Source organism: Capra hircus, unplaced genomic scaffold (genome assembly GCF_001704415.2).
Source record: "Capra hircus breed San Clemente unplaced genomic scaffold, ASM170441v1, whole genome shotgun sequence".
In the NCBI taxonomy this organism is placed as follows: domain Eukaryota; kingdom Metazoa; phylum Chordata; class Mammalia; order Artiodactyla; family Bovidae; genus Capra; species Capra hircus.
This window is the reverse complement of record NW_017204900.1, coordinates 2,293-22,595: the sequence shown is the minus strand read 5'-3', so window position 1 is coordinate 22,595 and position 20,303 is coordinate 2,293. Positions and strand designations below refer to the sequence as shown.

Sequence of the window (20,303 nt, the reverse complement as noted above, 5' to 3'; positions counted from 1 at the left end):
GTGTCTGTGTGCACGTGTGTGTCTGTGTGCACCTTATAGATCTCGGAGCCTGCTCACCCGTTGCCTTGTCGAGCTCCCTGAGCCTGGTGGTGGACAGCCTCCTCCTCGCACACATGAGGAGGCATGCCAGGGAGCAGGGGGACACCTGCCCAGGCTTCTGAGGGGCCCCTGGCCTCAGCCCTCTCAGTTCTTTGGGGTCCCCAGATCCCCTGCCCAGTGCCCAGGCTCCCGTCATGCCCCATTGGCTCAGGCTCCCACTCCTCCATGCAGGGTGGCACCGTCATCGGCAGTGCCCGCTGCAAGGCCTTCACCACGCGGGAGGGGCGCCGGGCGGCCGCCTACAACCTGGTCCAGCGCGGCATCACCAACCTGTGCGTCATTGGTGGGGACGGCAGCCTCACTGGCGCCAACATCTTCCGCAGCGAGTGGGGCAGCCTCCTGGAGGAGCTGGTGAGCGAAGGTGGGTTGCAGCCCAGCCCGGACACAGCAGCTTAAGGGCAGGGAGTGGGCAAGACCAGAGGAGGTGAGAGGCCACCTGGCTGCTGGCCGGGAGGAGGGGCCTGGATGCTCCAGGAGGTGCGGGCCAGGGTGGGGATGCTCCGAGTTTGGCCAGTAGTGAGGCCTCCTGGGGCTGGACGGCAGTTCCCAGGCTGACTTACTTGCGCTTTGAGGTTTGTTCCTGGATGTTGGTTATGGGCTTGTGCTAGTTTGCAGAAACATGGTAGTTAAAATCTGGTAACATAAGATGTAAAGTCCTGGGGATCCCCGATTGGAAAGTGGCCTATTGGAGCTCTGTTGGTTCTGTGCCGCTCATGGGGACATGGAGGTGAGGGGTGCACATTCCAGGATTTCCCTGAGGGTCTCTGGGTAGGGGATGAGTGTGTACTCGATTCTAGTGGTCCAGCCACTGCTCCCCTCCCCGCACCTGGGACCCCTGCTGTAGGACCTGGGGAGGGGGAAGCCGAGCCTGAGGGCCTGATCAGGTTGCACTGCAGGTGGGCTGAGGGAGGTGATAGGGATCACTCCCATGTAGTGGCCACGGGAGCTGGGTGGAGGCACAGAGGCTGCAGCCGGACTGGCCCCTTCTTCCCAGGCAAGATCTCAGAGGGCACGGCTCAGACCTATTCGCACCTGAACATCGCGGGGCTGGTGGGCTCCATCGACAACGACTTCTGCGGCACTGACATGACCATCGGCACAGACTCGGCGCTGCACCGCATCATGGAAGTCATCGATGCCATCACCACCACCGCCCAGAGGTGAGCGAGGCCTCCACCCGGCCAGGCCACCAGGCAAGCGAGCTCGGGATCCCGTCCCCCAGCCAGGGGCTGAGGTGGCCGCTCTGCAGAGTTAACGGCTTGTCAGTGTGATTCCGTCCCTAGGGGTCTGTGCTGGCTGCCCTCAGCCCCCAGTTGGAGGGAGATTCACAGTGGGGTGAGCAAAAAGGGCTTTGGGTCTGGTCCCTACCCCTCCAGGTTCCCTTGAGCCCTGGGTGGGCCGTGGCTCATATAGGGCTCCTGTGGCCCTGGGCAATGGTGCATCCCACAGGCGTCCTCAGCTGCTAGCTAAGATAGCCAAGCGCAGGCCAGGCAAATGGCCTTTAGCCTCAGGAACAGAAGATCAGTGAAAACCTGTCTTACACCGGGCGTGAGCCCGACAGAGATGACTCAGTGCAGACTTGGCTGCCCTGGGAAAGACAAAGGCTGTCCGTCCTTGGGCTGCCCCCGCGTCCTCTGTGTCTCCCAGGCGTGCTCTTGGTTGAGCTGGGGCTGTGGGTGGCGGGACACAGGAGTCCAGGCTGCTCCACGAGCCTCGGCACTGATACCCTCTGTCCTCTCTGTGTCCACAGCCACCAGAGGACCTTCGTGCTGGAGGTGATGGGACGGCACTGCGGGTAAGGGGCGGTCCTGGTCAGCGGGGGTCCGGGGCTCCTGGGGAGCGGGAGTGGGACGCGAGGCCTCCTCGGTGCCCTGCCCATGGCGGGTGCTCCCTCAATGCTCTGGGTGTGAGAGCCGGGGTGGGGCCGGGGAGCCCTGACTCTGGGGCTGGCTGCCGCTCAGAGCTGTACCTGCCCTGTAACCCCAGGCCCAGGGTCTGGGATGCTGGGTGGGGGTCCACCCACTGCAGCCCCTCGCCCTCCTGCCCATGCAGGTACCTGGCCCTGGTGTCTGCCCTGGCCTCAGGGGCCGACTGGCTGTTTATCCCCGAGGCGCCACCTGAGGACGGCTGGGAGAACTTCATGTGTGAGCGGCTGGGCGAGGTGAGCGGCTGAGGGTATTCTCCCACGGTCCCTGCTGTGAGCACAGCAGGAGCAGGGACACGGTCAAGCTGGCTTCCTGGAGGCCCTGACTGCTGAGCCTGAGTTGGGGGCACAGCCTTGTGAAGACGGCGCACAGGGATGTGCAGCAGGGGCTCATGGGAGTGGGAGCAGCGGGGCTGAGGCCTCATTCAGGAGGGGTGAGCAGGGGCGCCTGAGCCGGGGTGCCCAGACGCAGCTCTCTGGCCTCTCAAGATGAAGTTGGGGCCTCTGGCACAGAACAGGCAGATACTCTGGCCTAGGTAGGGATCCCCAAAGCCCCAACTGGGATAAGCTGGCTGCTTGGCTAGGCCAGGGCTCAGTGGTGGGCAGGAGGGCTAGGACAGGGGTGGGAGGTGCCCTTCCATGAGGTGGTGCTCAAGGGCTGTGGTCTGGGTTCAAAGCCAGGGAGCCCCTGAGACTGTGCTCCCAAGTTCACGCTCAGGCCCCGTCTGGGGCCCTAACGGGCTGTGTCCACCCACAATGTCCTCTGCAAACTGGCCCAAGGGCAGGATGAGTGTGGAGGCTGCCCGGGGCTGGGCCTGCTGTTCCGGTGTCCTGGGGGCGGTCAGAGCCAGGCCCTATGCTTCCCACGTGTCCCTGTCCCCATGTGACCAAGGAGGCGGCCTCATTCCCATCCACTGGTGAATACTCCCCCGCCCCGCCACCCCACCACCCAGGGCTTTGTGTCCCTGCCCAGGACAGTGGGCGGGGCTGAGGGTCATGACTGCCTTCTGGAACCTTCCCCAGGGAAGGCAAGGGTGGGACTGAACTGAGCCTGGCAGAGAGACTGGCCAGAGGCCAGTGTCCTCTCCTTGGGTGGAGTCCTTATACCCCCAAGTAGCCTCGATGGGTGGAGCACGGCTCTGGGGGTGATGGTCCCTGGCTGACCTTAGCCTTGCCCTTGACCTACTCGCTGAGAACTGGGGGCTGGTCTTCCTGGAAGTGGCCTGGACTCAGGCTCACACACCCTGCTGCTTTCCTTCTGAGTAAGGCTCTCAGCCTCACCCCAGCCCCATCCCCCAGGGCTTCGCCGAGCCTCAGTTTCCCTACCTGTTACATGCAGGTGTCGCCCTCTGCCCTGCCCACCTCCTGGGCTGCAGTGAGTGAGGCAGGGAAGTGTGGGCCCTTCTGGCGGCTTCACGTCACGGCACCGCCACCACCTCCGGGCAGCCCTCCATGCCTGGCTCCCCGTCCCCTCTGCACCTATGCCTCACAGGAGCTACTCCGATCCTGTCTTTGTCACTTTCTTCTAGTGCTGTGGGGCCAACAGGGGCTGGTGGATCAGAGTGACTCTTACAAATGTTTGTTGAGGAAATAGGTGAAAAGCACTTTTAAATCCCCCAAGACACTCTCTTTTGCAACAATGAGTGATGCTAATTCATCCTCACCAGCTGAGGCAGGAAGGCTTCCCTCAGCCTGGGGAGTGGGAGGTGGGCAGGAATCCTCTAGTCCCCCAGCCCCCTGCAAGCTCCTCCTCCCTGACCCCCAACCCCAGGTGGGACAGCAGGGTCCTGGTTTGCCCACATGAACCCTGAGGCGTGGACCCCAAGGAGGGTTCCAGGTGTCTGGAGACAGCTGTCTGCAGGCTGGTGGCTGAGCCTTGCGGTGTCTCTGACCCAGACTCGGAGCCGAGGATCCCGCCTGAACATCATCATCATTGCTGAGGGCGCCATCGACCGCAACGGGAAGTCCATCTCGTCCCGCTACGTGAAGGACGTGAGTGAACCCCTGGGTCATGTGGGATCGGCAGGGCCTCGGGCGGGGGGCTCCCCTTTATCTCCAGTCCCCACGTAATCTTGCTGGGGCCCCAACCCCAGCCCCTGGAGGGAGTGTCCTCGGCCCTAGTGATTGTTAGATGTGGGGTGGGCATGGCTGAGACCCCCTGAGAAGCCCTGGGCCCCCAGGCTGAAGTGTGGCCCCACCTGCTGGGAGCCCTGCACCTTCTGGCTTCCAGTCTTCATTCAGCACAGCCCCCCATCCTAGGAGCCCCGTCCAGTCCCCCAACAGTGTCCTGGTGGCTGAGTCCAGCCCCTGCCAGCCCCTCAGTGACAGGGTGCCCACCGCAGGACAGCTGGGGCCTTGGGGAATCCTTCCTACCTGTGACCCGCACCCACCTGCCTGGTTCTACCCCAGGGCCCTGGGCCCCCATGCTCCAGTGGGGCACAGCCCCTGGGAGCCTCCACAGCCCCTCACTTTGGCCACCCACCCTGTCCTCAAGTCCCCAGTCAGGTGCTGCCGGGAACTGGCCCGTCTGCCACTTCAGTGTGCTCTGTGCTTCCCGCTAGTGTCTGACGGGGCCTGACCCACAGGGGCTGGAGGCCATGATGAACTCCTACAACCCGGCATGCGTGCGGGAACACACAGAGACACACACAGCCGTGGTGACACAGAGACACGCGCCTGCACGGTGACACGGAGACACACATAGTCATGGCGACACGGAGACACGCCCCCATGGTGACATGGAGACACAGCCATGGTGACATGGAGACACACGCCTGCACAGTGACATGGAGACACACACAGTCATGGTGACACAGAGACACACGCCTGCACAGTGACACGGAGACAGGCCCACACAGTGACACAGAGACACACACAGCCATGGTGACACGGAGACACGCCCACATGGTGACATGGAGACACACCCCCATGGTGACACGGAGACACACGCCTGCACAGTGACACAGAGACATGCCCACACGGTGACACAGAGACACAGTCATGGTGACATGGAGACACACCCCCATGGTGACATGGAGACACAGCCATGCTGACACAGAGACACGCCCGCATGGTGACACGGAGACACATACCCGCACAGTGACACGGAGACACATGCCCCCCCATGGTGACATGGAGACACAGCCATGGTGATACAGAGACATGCCCGCATGGTGACATGGAGACACACACAGCCATGGTGACACAGAGATACAGCCATGGTGACACGGAGAAGCATGCCCACATGGTGACACGGAGACACACACAGTCATGGTGACACGGAGACACGCCCCCATGGTGACACGGAGACATAGCCATGGTGACACGGAGACACACGCCTGCACAGTGACATAGAGACACGCCCACACGTTGACACAGAGACACACACAGCCATGGTGACACGGAGACACAGCCATGGTGACATGGAGACACTCGCCCGCATGGTGACACGGAGACACACGCCCTCCCATGGTGACACGGAGACATAGCCATGGTGACGCAGACACGCCCCCATGGTGACGCAGAGACACACCCACACACACAGGAGCATGCATCCACACACACACATGGAAACAGCCCCCTGCACACTCAGGCTGTAGGAGTGAGCCTGGGGCCGGCTCTGTAGGGTGGCTGGGGTTCTGACACCCTGAAATCCCTGAGGCAGGTGGGGGGCGGGGGAGGGAAGAGCACTGGGGGCCAGGAGGTGGCCCTGCCCAGTGGGGAAGATGTGGCAAATCCAAGGGCCCCTACTTCTCTGTCCCCACGAGCAGCTGGTGGTCCAGAGGCTGGGCTTCGACACACGTGTGACTGTGCTGGGACACGTGCAGAGGGGAGGGACCCCCTCGGCGTTCGACCGCATCCTGGTAGGTGGGGCATCACCCTGGTGCTGGGTGTGTGTGCGCGGGTGGCGTGGTGTGTGTGCATGCACGGGGGCATGTGTTTTCACTGCCGCCAGTGTTCATAGTGAGACCGAGGCCTGGCAGCCCAGGCTCCCCAGCCTCCTGGCAATGACTTTGATGGGACCTTGGGGAGGAGGGCTGGGGGAGCAGCGGGTCTGATGTCTGGTTGTTCTGAGTCTGGCCAGTGGCCTGGGTGCCTCAGCCCCAGGGCTCAGGCGCTGGGTCCTGCCCCAAGGGTCATCGGTGTCCTGATTGTTGCTGGTCCTGCCTCACCCTCTATAGGGCGGGAACCCTGCTGCAGTCACAGGGGGACAGGGACTCAGTCAGGGAGGCCCCTGGGTGGTAAAGCACCTGCCTGTGAGGCCCTGGTCACCCTGGGGAGGGGCTGGAGGCCGCAGGGCAGGTGGGAGCTGTGCCTGGGCCTCCGGTTCTGCGGATGCTGGTGGAGACACAGGATGCCTGGGAGGGAGCCAAGGAGGAGCAGCTTGGTGCTGGTCCCCGAGCTCAGGCCCACGGCGGGTTACAGCGCGGGGGCCGGCTTACAGTGCTCCCGAGGGATACGGGGCCTTTCCTCTGAGGCTGTTCCTGACACTCACCGGCCAGTGTGGGAGGCCCGGGGTGGTGCACGCAGGGACACACTGTTTCACCCAGTGGAACCACCAGCCTTGCTCCCCACACACTTGTGTGTTCCCACTGTCTGTGCTGGGACCCAGGTTTGTGGTTTGTCCCCACGGAGGGCAGTCCTTACCTGTTTTAGCTGGTCCAGCCCGCCAGACCATGCCCCCGTTTGCACCCACATCAGAACAGCTTTGACAAACGAGCTGGAAATGAGAAACCTCATCATAGTGGAAAGAACCCCAGAAACCCAGGTCCAGCCCTGCCGCTGTAACCTGGAGTGCAGGGCCCACAGCCTCTAGCAGGGCTGCTGAGACCCGAGAAACGGCGCCGGTGGAGGTGAAAGACGACCATAGGAGTCAGCGTTTCTAGAATAAATGGTGCCACTTATTCTAGAAGCTTCTAGTACACATGTGCGTGCAGGCGTGTGTGTGTGTGTGGTGGGCAGGCTCTGAGGGCTGAGGCCTTGTGGGTCTGCCGAGGGACGTGTGTGGCGTGGGGCTGGCTCCCTCCCGGCTGCACCTGCCTGAGTTTACCACCCTCTCCCCGTTCAGAGCAGCAAGATGGGCATGGAGGCAGTGATGGCGCTGCTGGAGGCCACGCCCGACACACCGGCCTGCGTGGTCAGCCTCTCAGGGAACCAGTCCGTGCGGCTGCCCCTCATGGAGTGTGTGCAGATGGTGAGCACTGGCCTGCCCAGGGTGCCCAGGGTGCCCAGGGTGCCCAGGGTGCCCAGGGTGAGGAGTGCCCGGGGCCTTCTTGCTTTGCTGGGCTCTGCTGTGCTCCCCACCACAACCCGGAGCTGCCTGCCCTTCCAGGCCTTTCAGGGCCCAGCCAGCAGGCCTGCTGTGAGGGCCCCCAGCCTGTCCCTCTCGGGATCCTACTGCTCCCCCACGTGTGTGCCAGGGAGCAGGCGGTTCATGCAGCACCACCTCCTGGTGGTGCCCACTCTGGTGCGTTGCTGCCCACCTCAGCAGGCCTCAGGGTGTTCAAGGCCTGCAGTCATCCAGGGGGAGGGAGATGTCGGCTGGTGCCTCAGGTGAGACAAGTCCCAAGAGAGGCGTGGGGGCTGCAGGGAGCCGGGGAGCCTGTGGGGGTCTGGTGAGCTGGAGTTTGCACGACCGTGGGGGGAGCCAAGGTCACTTAGCCTCCCTGAGCCAGTGGCCTGGGACAGGTCTTGCACTGGGCAGGGTGGGGATGAGAGGGTGAAGGGGAAGTGAGAGGCCCAAACCACTGGGACATCTTGTGTTGTCAGAGAAGGGGCCAATGCGGGAGGGGGAGCGGGAGGTGAGGGCAGAGAGACGCTGGGAGGCTGGTGGAAATGTGGGTGCTGGCTCCCCTTCTGCAGCTGGGGGCGGGGTGGGGCCCACCCAGGGGAGGCAGGCTGGAGGCAGAGAGGGGCTGCCCGTGCTTCTCCTGGAACACTCTCCTGCAGTGACCTCATGAGGCCTCGCTTTGGGGCAGGCTGGTCATCGGTGGCTTGGGCCTGGGGGCCAGAAGTGCCTCACCTTTCGTTCCTAGACCCTGGCTGGCGAGGAGGAGCGAGGCCCAGGTGCCCCTTCCAGGGAGGGGAAGACCCAGCAGGCCGGGTGGGGTCCCCTTGCCCTTAGACCTCCCGATTGCTAGCAATGACGGCTGCCCGGCAAGTCTGGGCCAGGCCCCCCTCAGATGAGTGTGCCAGACCCCTGCCTCCAGCCTGTGCTTCTTGTTTGCTTTAAGACCAAGGAGGTGCAGAAGGCCATGGACGAGAAGAGGTTTGACGAGGCCATCCAGCTCCGAGGCAGGTGAGGGCCTGGCGGGCCCCACACTGGGCAGTGGTCTGTTCTGTGGGGCCCCCAGCAGACTCTGAGCGGCTCGCCCATGGCCACCCCCTGCCCCTGACACGCGGACCTGCAGAGGTGGTGCTCTGAGCCCCCCTCCTAGGGCGTGCATCATGCAGGAGATGGGGCGTGACGGTCCCTGTGGCCGGGAAGTAGGCAGGCAGCCTGCAAGGCTGGGGGGTGTGTGGAACACAGCACAGGTAGGGTCAGGAAGGGGCCTGGGGAGGGGGCAGGGGAAGGGGGAGACTGCAGCAGGAAGCGTGGGGGCGGGCCCGGGGCCAGGTCAGCTGGACTCACAGGTCTGTTTCCTCTGGGTCCCTTGGCCTTGGAGCTGCAGAGACCATGCCGGCTGAACGCGGGACTTGCTTTGCTGAGGTGGCATTGGGAGCGCGTGTTTAGAGGGGTCTCTGCCGCCCGGCAATGGCACCCAGCCAGGCTCCGTGGCGACAAGAGTTGGGAAGTGGGCCATGCCTGTGTTCGGCCCCTTGGAGGCTGCGTACTGGGCTGGGCTGTGGCTGTGCTGGGCCAGGCTGCTCGGCTGTGGCTGTGCCGTGCATGACCCGCTTCCTTTCCAGGAGCTTTGAGAACAACTGGAACATTTACAAGCTGCTTGCCCACCAGAAGATCTCCAAGGAGAAGGTGAGAGTGGGCTGCGGAGCCCATGCCTGGCTGTGCCTGTGGCCTCCACCTGCCAGCTACCCCCCAACCCGGCTCAGGGAGTAGGGAGCCGCCCCTGCTCAGGGAACTGGGACCCTCCCTCCTATCTGGGGTCTGTAGACTGAGAGGGCAGGCTCGGCCTCTGCTTGACCAGTAGGTCCCAACAGCCTGTGTCTGGGCCCAGGGATCACACTGGCCTGTCACTTATCAAATGGCTGAAGGTTAAGTCAGGCCCACAGGTTTACCTTGGAGAGCAGGGCTCCAGTGTTAACGTTGTTGTTCAGTTGCTCAGTTGTGTCTGACTCTTTGAGACCTCATGGACAGTAGCACTCCAGGCTTCCCTGTCTTCCACCATCTCCTGGAGTTTGCTCAGATTCATGTCCATTGAGTTGGTGATGCCATCCAAACATCTCATTCTCTGCCGCCCCCTTCACTTTTGCCTTCAGTCTTTCCCAGCATCAGAGTCTTTTCCAGTGAGTCAGCTCTTTGCATCAGGTGGCCAAAGTATTAGAGCTTCAGCTTCAGCATCAGTCCTTCCAATGAATGCTCAGGACTGATTTTCTTTAGAATTGACTGGTTTGATCTTGCTGTCCAAGGGACTCTCAAGAGTATTAAGACATGTTCCCAAGCAGCTAAAAACTTCAGGAAATGGTCTCTCTTCCAAATAAGGACAACAGGAGTATCCATCTCTGAAATCATGGGACAAAGAAAGGGTCACACCAAGACAATCTTGGACGGTGGGGTCCTGCGCGCCACTCCCCGCCCCCCCAACTTATCCCAAGAGCTGGTTGGGGGTGGGCAGCATTCCCAGGCAAGGCAGAGTGGTGTCCACAACTCCTTCCAGAACCCTCTGGGTCATGACCACCTCTGGGGCATCAGGCTGGTGTTACTAGGACCCACCAGAGCCACACAGCCCAGCAGAACCAGTGGCCACACATGGCTGCTGAGTGCTGGGAACGTGGCTGTCCCTAGTGGGGTGCCTGCGTGCCCCCCAGGTGTAAGGTCTGAGGAGCAGCAGGGGAAATGGGTGTGAAAGACCCAATTTCTTACATTGATTCCGAGTTGAGGCAATGATACATTGGTTCTATCAGGTTAAAGCAACCATTGTATCACTATTATTAATATTAAAGGGCTTCCTTGGTGGCTCAGTTGGTAAAGAATCCGCCTGCAATGCAGGAGACTCAGGTTCGATTCTTAGGTCAGGAAGATCCCCTGGAGAAGGAAATGGTAACCCACTCCAGTATTCTTGCCTGGGAAATCGCATGGACAGACAAGCCTGGCAGGCTACGGTCCATGCGGTTGCAGAGAGTCAGACATGACTTAGCGACTACACCACCATTAATATGAAATTGGCGTTGCCTGCTTCTTTGCCCTTTGTTTTGGCTGCGGTGGCCCCCTTCTCTCCATGTACCCGTGCTGCTCACCAAGGATACTCTGGGGCGCTGAGCCCTGAGTGCGGGGTGACTGCCGCTGGCAGGCACTGACTGTGATCCGAGCTGCACTTGGCTGACAGGGGCTGGAGTCCTGCGCCTGCCTTTGGCCCAGGACTGTGCGGGTTGTAGGCGGGGCTTGCACGGTAGCTCAGGTGGTCTTGAGCTGAGCATCAGGAGGCATCAGCGGGACACAGACCCTCCTGTTATGGCACCAGGAGGACAGGTGTTTGTCATGCCCGGGGGAGTCCAGTCCCTGGACGGTGTCCAGGCTGGCCCGAGGACCGGGGCCCCTTCTCTGGAAGCTGCTGTCTGCTGACTTCCGTCTGGGTCAGCGGTCCCCCCAGCCCTGTGCTCACATGTTTGTCTCTCCCTCTTCTCTAAAGACCAACTTTTCCCTGGCCATCCTGAACGTGGGGGCCCCAGCAGCCGGCATGAACGCGGCCGTGCGCTCGGCCGTGCGTTCTGGCATCTCCCAGGGCCACACGGTATATGTCGTGCACGATGGCTTTGAAGGCCTGGCCAAGAATCAGGTAGGTGCGGCCATGCCCAAGGCTGAGGGGGGACCCAGCCTGTGGTGGTGGGCCTGTTTGCCTTTGGTCAGCTTAGGCTACGTCCCCGGCTGACTTAAAAACACACAAGGACCGAAGGACTCATGATATGGGCACAAGGGAAAGACTGGGCCTGCTCCCCGGGTGGAGGGGGCACAGCTGGATCCACCTCAGCCTAGACCAGTCCCCGAGACCCTGCTCCGACCTGCGGCTGGAGGGGCAGTCCCTGGCCTGGCCTCTATCCGCCCAAGGACGTGCACTTCTGAGCATAGGCCTGTCATCTGTAGAGAAGTGGGCAGGTGGCCTGGCCTGCTCCCTGAAGCCGTGCCTCCCCCGACAGGTGCAAGAAGTGAGCTGGCATGATGTGGCCGGCTGGCTGGGGCGTGGTGGCTCCATGCTGGGGACAAAGAGGTGAGCAGCTGGCCACCGTGGGCAGTGGGGGGGATGTCAGGGAAACCAGCCCCATGGCCACAGACTAGATCCTCCCTGGCTGGTGGCCTGTCCAGAGTGGGACACAGACCCTGCTGCCTGGGGCTTCCCTGAGGGCTCCATTGTAGAGGATGGCTATTGAGGTGACCCAGCCTGCAGGAGGCACTCCCTTGGGCAGGAAGTGAGGCTTACAGCCCAGGTGTGGGGAGGGCAGGTGCCAGGCCACCTGTCCTGCTGGTGGTCCCTTCACCCCCACCCACCCATGCCTCACCTCTGCCTCCACCTCTAATGGGGAATAATCGCATCACCAGGTCCCAGGCCCGCCTTCTCTAGCGGTCAGACCGTGTGGACCTGTGTCCCTCCAGCCTGGCATTCTGTACAAACTCGCGTATCCATCTGATTTATCTTCTGCAGGACGCTGCCCAAGGGCTACATGGAGCAAATTGTGGAAAGCATCCGCCTTCACAACATCCACGCCCTGCTGGTCATCGGGGGCTTTGAGGTGAGGGGTCCGCAGGGGAGCATGCGGGGGCAGCCTGGGCAGGAGGACCAAGTGGCCGAGGGCCTCAGTCTCCTGCTGGCGAGGGGCCAGTCCAGAGGGCTCTCAGTGGAGCTCTGAGTAGTGGGGGCATGTCCGTGTGCTGGTGCTTGGTCAGCCCCCCTACATGACAGACATCGACTCCTACCCTCTCCTGGAGGAACCTGAGCACCTGCAGAATGGGTGGAGTGGGTCAAGGCAGCTGGCCTCCTTCCTGCCCTCCTTGGAGTCCAGTTTCCCTGGGGACGGTGGCTGCAGAGCTCCTGGGTGAGGCCCACCTGGTCTCGGCCCTGAGGGTGGGGGCAGGTGGGCTCAGGTGCCCAGCCCCGCACACACGGCTGGGAGCAGGACCCAGGGGCCCCTTCTCTGGCCTTGGCCAGCCTCTCCAGGGCTGGGCCTGAGCCCCCTACCCCCACAGGCCTACGAGGGGGTGCTGCAGCTGGTGGAGGCCCGTGGGCGCTACGAGGAGCTGTGCATCGTCATGTGCGTCATCCCCGCCACCATCAGCAACAACGTTCCAGGCACTGACTTCAGCCTGGGCTCTGACACGGCCGTCAACGCCGCCATGGAGGTGCGGGCTGGGTGTGGGTGGGGGCTGGCTGGGAGTGGGGAGCACGCAGAGGGGCTGCCGAGCGGGTGGGACAGGTACGGGGCCCCACCAAGGCTGGTGGCCTGTGTGGGGAGTGGGCAGGACCCGGCTGCCCCCCGAGGCCTCGGGGGGAGTGGCTGTGGGGTGACAGGGTATGAGGATGATGGTGGGTAGAGCTGCAGCCAATCTAACTGAGCTGCTGTACTGGTGTGGACACCCAGCCGTGGTTGTCTGGTAAAGCAGTCACATGTGGCTTGGGGGGGTACCCAGGGCTCTGGCTGGGACGTGGGAGGTGGGAGCCTTGTTCCGGGGTTGGGGAGGGTCCCAGCAGCCTTGCCCCAGTGAGCTCCCCAAGGGTGTCCCCCTGACTCTCTCTCTGCAGACCTTTCCCACCCTATTACTGCTCATGAGCTCGGCTCCCCTGAGGGTCCAGCACCTCCCTTTGGGGGATCAGAGGCTGGAAGAGGGTGTGCTGCTCTAATAAATGCTGCATGTTATTAGATGAAGAAGAAAACACAAGTGGACTTATTTATCTGTTTGGTTCTCTTTCCTCAGTTCTTTATCCAATACTCTAATTTCCTTGAACCATTCAGAGCTAGGATTGTTATCAGGTGTCACGTTATTGTCAGTGTGTGCAAAGCCCTTACTTCATGTGTTGTCTGGGCCCCTGTTTATGACCTGACATGGCAGGCATGTCTCCCCCTTTGCCAGATTAAGGCCCAGGATGTCCCTGGCCTGAGGTCAGGGAGAGCCTCCTAGCAGCGCCCCTGGCCTCCACCCACCACACACTAGTGACCGCCCCCTCGTCCTGGGGGCAGAATTGCCCAGACTGGGAGTTCAATTCAGTGTGGCCAAGAGGAGGGTTCATGATGAGGGCTGCCAGCACCCTGGCACACAGGGCAGGCGCTGTCCCAGCCCCTCCCTGCCTCAGCCTTGGTCCTCAGCTTGGGCCAGAGACCTGAGTCCCTATAGTGTCGTGGGTCCCTGCGGCCTGAAGGGAGGTCTCTGACCGCCCCCTGGCCCCCAGAGTTGTGACCGCATCAAGCAGTCGGCCTCCGGGACCAAGCGCCGTGTGTTCATCGTGGAGACCATGGGTGGCTACTGCGGCTACCTGGCCACTGTGACTGGCATCGCTGTGGGGGCCGATGCTGCCTATGTCTTCGAGGATCCCTTCAACATCCAAGACTTAAAGGTGAGCGGAGCCCCCGCCCTTCTGCTGCAGGCCACATGGAGAGGCTGGGACTCCAACCAAGGAGCCACGGCCCAGCAGGCTGGGGACTCACCACCTTCAAGGGGACCCAGGCCATGATCCCCTGCACTGCTTCCCCCACAGTGCGGTCCCCTCACCTCCACTCTGTGCAGCCCCCCCACCCCCTCGCCCCCACCTCCATGCACGCCCCCTTCCCTGCCCTGTGGCTTTCCCACCCGGCCTCACTATCCAGCCACGGGCCACACCTGCACCAGCCCTCCTAGTCCTTCAGGGCCTGCAGGACTGGCCTGCCCCCAAAGGCGGACCTGGGTCATGTTGGCCCTGCCTGTCAGGTATTCTGGAACGTTCCTTCCTGGACAGCCCTTGCTGGAGGGGGTGGGCAGTGGTGGCTGCTGCACCGACCTCACTCACTGTGGTTGGTCCTCCCTCTGCAGGCCAACGTGGAGCACATGACGGAGAAGATGAAGACGGAAATCCAGCGGGGCCTGGTACTCCGGTGAGGCTGCGGGCGAGCCCACAGGGCCCGGGGCGGGGGGGCTTCCTGACCCCTGGGCTGCAGGTCAGGGCTGCCGAGGGGCAGCTGGGCAGAGAGAGGATGGGGGCTCGGGCAGTGGTGGTGGGGTGGAGCTTTCCTTCGAGCCTGTGGGCCAGCCCAGAGGGGCTCAGCATCCCGCAAGACTCAGGTCCCACATTCCTCTTCCAGGAACGAGAAGTGCCACGAGCACTACACCACCGAGTTCCTGTACAACCTCTACTCCTCCGAGGGCAAGGGCGTGTTTGACTGCAGGACCAACGTCCTGGGCCACCTGCAGCAGGTGTGGGGCGTGGGGACGTGGATTCCGGAAGGCTGCTCCCTGACACCTGTGCCCACGGTCCCAGGGGGCTGCAGCAGAACGGGGACACTTCTCTGTGCCCCTCCTCACGGGGCACCGGGCTGTAGGGGCCGCTTCATCTGCACACCCCTGACCTGAGTGCTCATCACCCACTGCACGGGCAGGAGACCCAGGCTGTGTCTTGGTGAGACCCATGCTGTGGGTTCCCAGCCAGACGTGAGAGCTGTGTGCACCCACAAGGCACCCCTTCCCCAGGGGTCTTTGCCCACTAGTGGTGGGACCTGTCTGCTAGATGCAGGGGCCCACAGAAGCCCCCCAGTTGATGAGTTGGCGACCCACTACCCGGCCTCTGGAGGTGGCTTTTGGGCCAGATATGGGATGGAGAAAGGGGCTGGGTTGCTGTAGGCCTAGGGGATGGGGTGTCAGAACTCTCCGGGAGGGCTCACCTAGGTCATGGCCAGGCCAGGATGCTGGGCTCAGGCCAGGGCTGGGGCTGCCTGTGGCCCCATGGTTCCCCAAGGCCAGAACCTGGCCTCACCCGCTGTGTTTCCAGGGTGGAGCTCCCACCCCCTTTGATCGGAACTATGGTACCAAGCTTGGGGTGAAAGCCATACTCTGGATGTCGGAGAAGCTGCGGGCAGTCTATCGCAACGGTAAGTGGGGGGAGGCAGCAGCCAGCCCAACCTGCCCTCCACTGGCATCCCTGGTGTGGGGCTGCCATCACGCGCCTATGTCCACAGGGCGGGTGTTTGCCAACGCCCCTGACTCGGCCTGCGTGATCGGCCTGCAGAAGAAAGTGGTGGCCTTCAGCCCTGTCACCGAGCTCAAGAAGGACACCGACTTTGAGTGAGTCCCTCCACAGAGAGGGCGGACCGCAGGGCCCAGACCTGCCTGGGGCGAATGTGCTGGGAGAGGGGTGTGGCTACACTCAGCCCTGACCCCACAGGGTTTGCCCTGTCCACCACCGACAGGGTAGAGGGTGAGGGTGAGAGGGTAGAGGTCAGCGATGGTCAGGTCTGAGGGTGTACTTGGTCTGCTGAGCCCTCCTGGGTGTGGGCCCCAGAGGGACAGGACCCCAACACAGCAGCCAGGTGTCCCAAGGGGACACGCCTGGGAGCTGCCCCTCCCCTGCCTCCGGCCCCTGACCCTGACCCGGGCTGCTGCAGGCACTGCCAGTCCCGCCGCTGACCCCGCCCTCTGACACTGGCCCTGTCCTGCCCCAGGCACCGCATGCCCCGGGAGCAGTGGTGGCTGAACCTGCGGCTCATGCTGAAGATGCTGGCGCACTACCGCATCAGCATGGCCGACTACGTGTCCGGGGAGCTGGAGCACGTCACCCGCCGCACCCTCAGCATCGAGACGGGCTTCTGAAGCCGCGTCCACGCCCCGCTCACCCTGCACCCGCCACCCCCGGCTCCTCGGGGCCGGGCTGCTGGACCCTGCGGGCGCGCGGGCAGGGGCTGTGGGCCACAGGGCCGTGCAGGCTCCAGGCTTCTCACTGCCCCACTTCCTTCCTGCCACCCTCTTGGCTCTCTTCCGGGACAGAGAACCCTGGGCACCCCCTTCCAGTGCAGGGGCATGTGCTGGCATCGGTGTTTGGACACGGCTGCCCCTCTGCCTCAGCACCCCGTGTGGCCTGGAGCCTCTCTCCTCGGCGGCCCTGCACCCTCACCTGCCCTGGGCCCAAGGCGGTGGGAGGGCATACCCTGTGGACCTCACTGTGACCCTGCTGCTGTTCCTGCTTCTGTGTGCACTGGCCGCTGGGGCTGAGCAGAGCTTGTCACCTTTTCTAGGAATAAAATCACCTGACTGTGGAGTGCTGTCAATCTCTGGAAACCTGGAGAGGGTGGGTGGGCTGGATGTTGGTCATCCCCCGACGTGTACGCCTGAGTCTGGGGTCCTCCTTTGGCCCCTGGGCTGAGGCTCAGGGACATGTATCCTCTGGGGCCACACCCCTTCCCTGAACCAACAGCCCCTCACCCCTATCTATGTGGTGACCTGACCCCCATGCCAGTCTTGGGAGGACTTCTGAGTCTGACCTGGAACGTTCCCCAGACTCTGCCTGGGCTGGGGTCTCAGAAGCAGAGCCAAGGACCCTGGGACAGGTGGTGGTGGGAGGGACCACCCAGAAGACACTGGGGGGGGGCGGTCTGGGGGGCTGAGAGGCAGCTAGACAGTTGTCACCACTGGGGACTATGGGTGGGCTGACCCCTGGAAGTCCCTGACTTGCAGGAGTGCCTGGCTCCACAGCAGATGCCGGCACCGAGGTGCCGACAGGAGGACAAGCTGGATGTGGACCACACGGCTGTGCTTGGTGGGTCCCTGTCACCTCTGAGCAGGCTGCCTATCCATATGCTTCCACAGCGGTCACGTGGGCACTTCATCCAGGGCTGCTCTGCCTGCACTCTTGCCCTTGGCACCCACAGAGGTCAGATGAGGTTTTTTGGGGAGGCCCTAACCTTGGAAAATTCTGAAAGAGATGGGAATACCAGACCACCTGACCTGCCTCTTGAGAAATCTGGATGCAGGTCAGGAAGCAACAGTTAGAACTGGACATGGAACAACAGACTGGTTCCAAATAGGAAAAGGAGTACATCAGGGCTGTATATTGTCACCCTGCTTATTTAACTTCTATGCAGAGTACATCATGAGAAACGCTGGACTGGAAGAAACACAAGCTGGAATCAAGATTGCTGGGAGAAATACCAATCACCTCAGATATGCAGATGACACCACCCTTATGGCAGAAAGTGAAGAGGAACTAAAAAGCCTCTTGATGAAAGTGAAAGAGGAGAGTGAAAAAGTTGGCTTAAAGCTCAACATTCAGAAAACAAAAATCATGGCATCCAGTCCCATCACTTCATGGGAAATAGATGGGGAAACAGTGGAAACAGTGTCAGACTTTATTTTTTTGGGCTCCAAAATCACTGCAGATGGTGATTGCAGCCATGAAATTAAAAGACGCTTATTCCTTGAAAGAAAAGTTATGACCAACCTAGAGAGCATATTCAAAAGCAGAGACATTACTTTGCTGACTAAGGTCCGTCTAGTCAAGGCTATGGTTTTTCCTGTGGTCATGTATGGATGTGAGAGTTGGACTGTGAAGAAGGCTGAGCACTGAAGAATTGATGTATTTGAACTGTGGTGTTGGAGAAGACTCTTGAGAGTCCCTTGGACTGCAGGGAGATCCAACCAGTCCATCCTAAAGATCAGTCCTGGGTGTTCATTGGAAGGACTGATGTTGAAGCTGAAACTCCAGTACTTTGGCCACCTGATGGAAAGAACTGACTCATTGGAAAAGACCCTGATGCTGGGAGAGATTGGGGGCAGGAAGAGAAGGGGACGACAAAGAATGAGATGGTTGGATGGCATCACCGACTCGATGGACATGGGTTTGGGTGGACTCTGGGAGTTGGTGATGGACAGGGAGGACTGGCGTGCTGCAGTTTATGGGGTCGCAAAGAGTCGGACATGACTGAGCGACTGAACTGAACCATTAATTTAGTTCCATTTTATAACCTCAGTCTCTCTGCACTCAGTCTCTCAGTTGTGTCTGACTCTCTGCCACCCTCTGGTCTGTAGTCCCGCCAGGATCCTCTTCCAAGGGATTCTTCAGGCAAGAATACTGCACTGGGTTGCCATTACAGTTTATTGTAGTTGATGTATTAGGTATTTGTTCATTGACTAGATTTATATTTTTTACTCTATATGTCCTACACAACTTTTCTTAAATTTATCTTAGTATTTTATGTTTTTGGATAATAAAGGGTATTTAAAATTTTTATTGTTAACTATTATATAAAAATATATAGAAGTCTATACATGTCCACACACATGCATTTATGTGTATTGGTGTTTGCATCTAGTGCCTGTCTCTCTATCCATATCTACCATCTATCCATCTGGATCATCCATCTGGTATGAGTACCATTTCTCTGAATTGGCTAAATTATAATCCTCAGTTCATGGAGGGTTCCATCATCAGCCATGCTTGGCAGGTATGTTTCATGCACGCACACATATGAGTGTACGCTTAGTAACGCAAGGAGCCCCTTTAATGTCTCCCATAACGACAGCTTCACTAGTCATCATTTGTGTCCATGCCCTCTCCACAAGACCTCTTCCTCCCCCTTACTCATAGAACATCATCCTAAACCTACCTCTGAATTGACTGAATTGTCCCTTTGTGTTTGGACCTTCAGTAACATTTCTAGGTTTCTGCTATAACAAGTAATTCTGTAAAATTTCCTTTTTGGTATATCTAGTCCAAAGACTGATTATGTTCCTGGGGAGTGTTCTTATAACTAGAATTTTTACGTTATCAACATCGACGTTCCACGGTCTACAATTCATCTTCCAATACCCACAATCCCTTTCCAGCATCCCCCAGTCAATTCCCAAAGCCCACCACCTCTCACTCTTCTGCACCCACTATCCACAATTTACTCCTCACTATTCTTTAGCAACCATCAGTCACCACCATCTGCTTTCCACCATCAACATTCCACCTTTCACCACCTCCCACCCATCACCCATGATTCACTTTCTTCATCCCACCCTCCACCACTGGCCATTTGCTTTCCACTTTCAACATTCCACACTCCACCACACTCGTTTCCCCAGTTACCACCCACCACCCACCCTCCAAAACCCACACACACCATCTGCCAGCCTCCATCCACCTCTGACAGTCCACCTGTTACTTCCCACCTTTCACCGCACACATCCAGCACCCAGCAGCCACCATTCATTTACCACCCAGCATCCTCTATCCACAATAGGTCATTCCACCTAAAACCCTATAACCTCACCATCCATGTCCCACTGTCCACTTCCCACCATCACGTGCCATTATTCAAATCCCAGTCTCTCCTATCCTTCCACCACCACCCTTCCACCCTTACTTCACTTTCCACCACCCCATCTTCCCTTCCCTACCATCCCCATTCGCCACCTTCTACTGTTGATTTTTCACCCTCCACTGTCCTCCAGTGTCCACTCACCTTTCACCACCCACATTTACCACCCACTAGGCACCACACATCACCTACCACTCACCACCCAAAACTCAGTGTACACCATCCAACTATCCACCTGCCACCACTCACCCTGAGCCATCCATCTTCTGCTTGTCACCTACAATCTCAACCTTCCATTGCCCATCTTCCACCTTCCAAAGCCCATATTTCACTATCTATCACATGATACGCACTACTCACATCCACATAAGTTCTCAGCTTCAACCAGCAGAATCACCTTCCACTCATTGCATACCTGCCACCAACCCTGCACCAACGCCCTCCACCTTCCAAACTTTACCATCCACCTGCCTCCTGTCACCTTCCACCATTCACCTGCCATCAAACACCACCTATTTTCCACCACCCCCACCAGCCACTTTCTACCACACACCGTCCACCATGGACCTATTGCATCCCCCCATCCCCCTTCTACCATCAGCCAGCCACCACCATCACCCATGGTCCATTTCTACCTTCTCCACTCCACCGTGCTCCTCTACTGCTCACAACCCACTTTCCTCTCTTTGACTTTCCAGCATCTTTTATCCTCTTTGCCTATCCTTCCTTTTCATCTCTTTGTGATCACCAGATTTTACTTATTAATAATATCTCCTGGATTTGTATTTCTTTTTAAATACTCTCAGTTGACAATTATTCAAACCACATAAATACACACTGGAGAAGGGAA

General features: G+C 60.0%; 1 protein-coding gene across 1 annotated transcript; it reads left to right on the top strand.

The window, feature by feature from the left end:
- Nucleotides 1–270: 270 nt before the first annotated feature.
- Nucleotides 271–16,410, top strand: LOC102187810 (ATP-dependent 6-phosphofructokinase, liver type; the record flags this gene model as incomplete). Its single annotated transcript, XM_018045395.1, is given in 19 exon segments — nucleotides 271–460; nucleotides 1,094–1,259; nucleotides 1,850–1,894; nucleotides 2,152–2,260; nucleotides 3,920–4,015; nucleotides 5,794–5,886; nucleotides 7,092–7,217; nucleotides 8,257–8,321; nucleotides 8,933–8,996; nucleotides 10,831–10,977; nucleotides 11,336–11,406; nucleotides 11,839–11,926; nucleotides 12,381–12,533; nucleotides 13,579–13,743; nucleotides 14,196–14,257; nucleotides 14,465–14,576; nucleotides 15,148–15,247; nucleotides 15,335–15,440; nucleotides 15,818–16,410. Coding segments are annotated over 19 exon segments (2,106 nt in total), but the record flags the coding sequence as incomplete, so codon positions are not given.
- Between the last annotated feature and the right edge of the window lie 3,893 nt (nucleotides 16,411–20,303).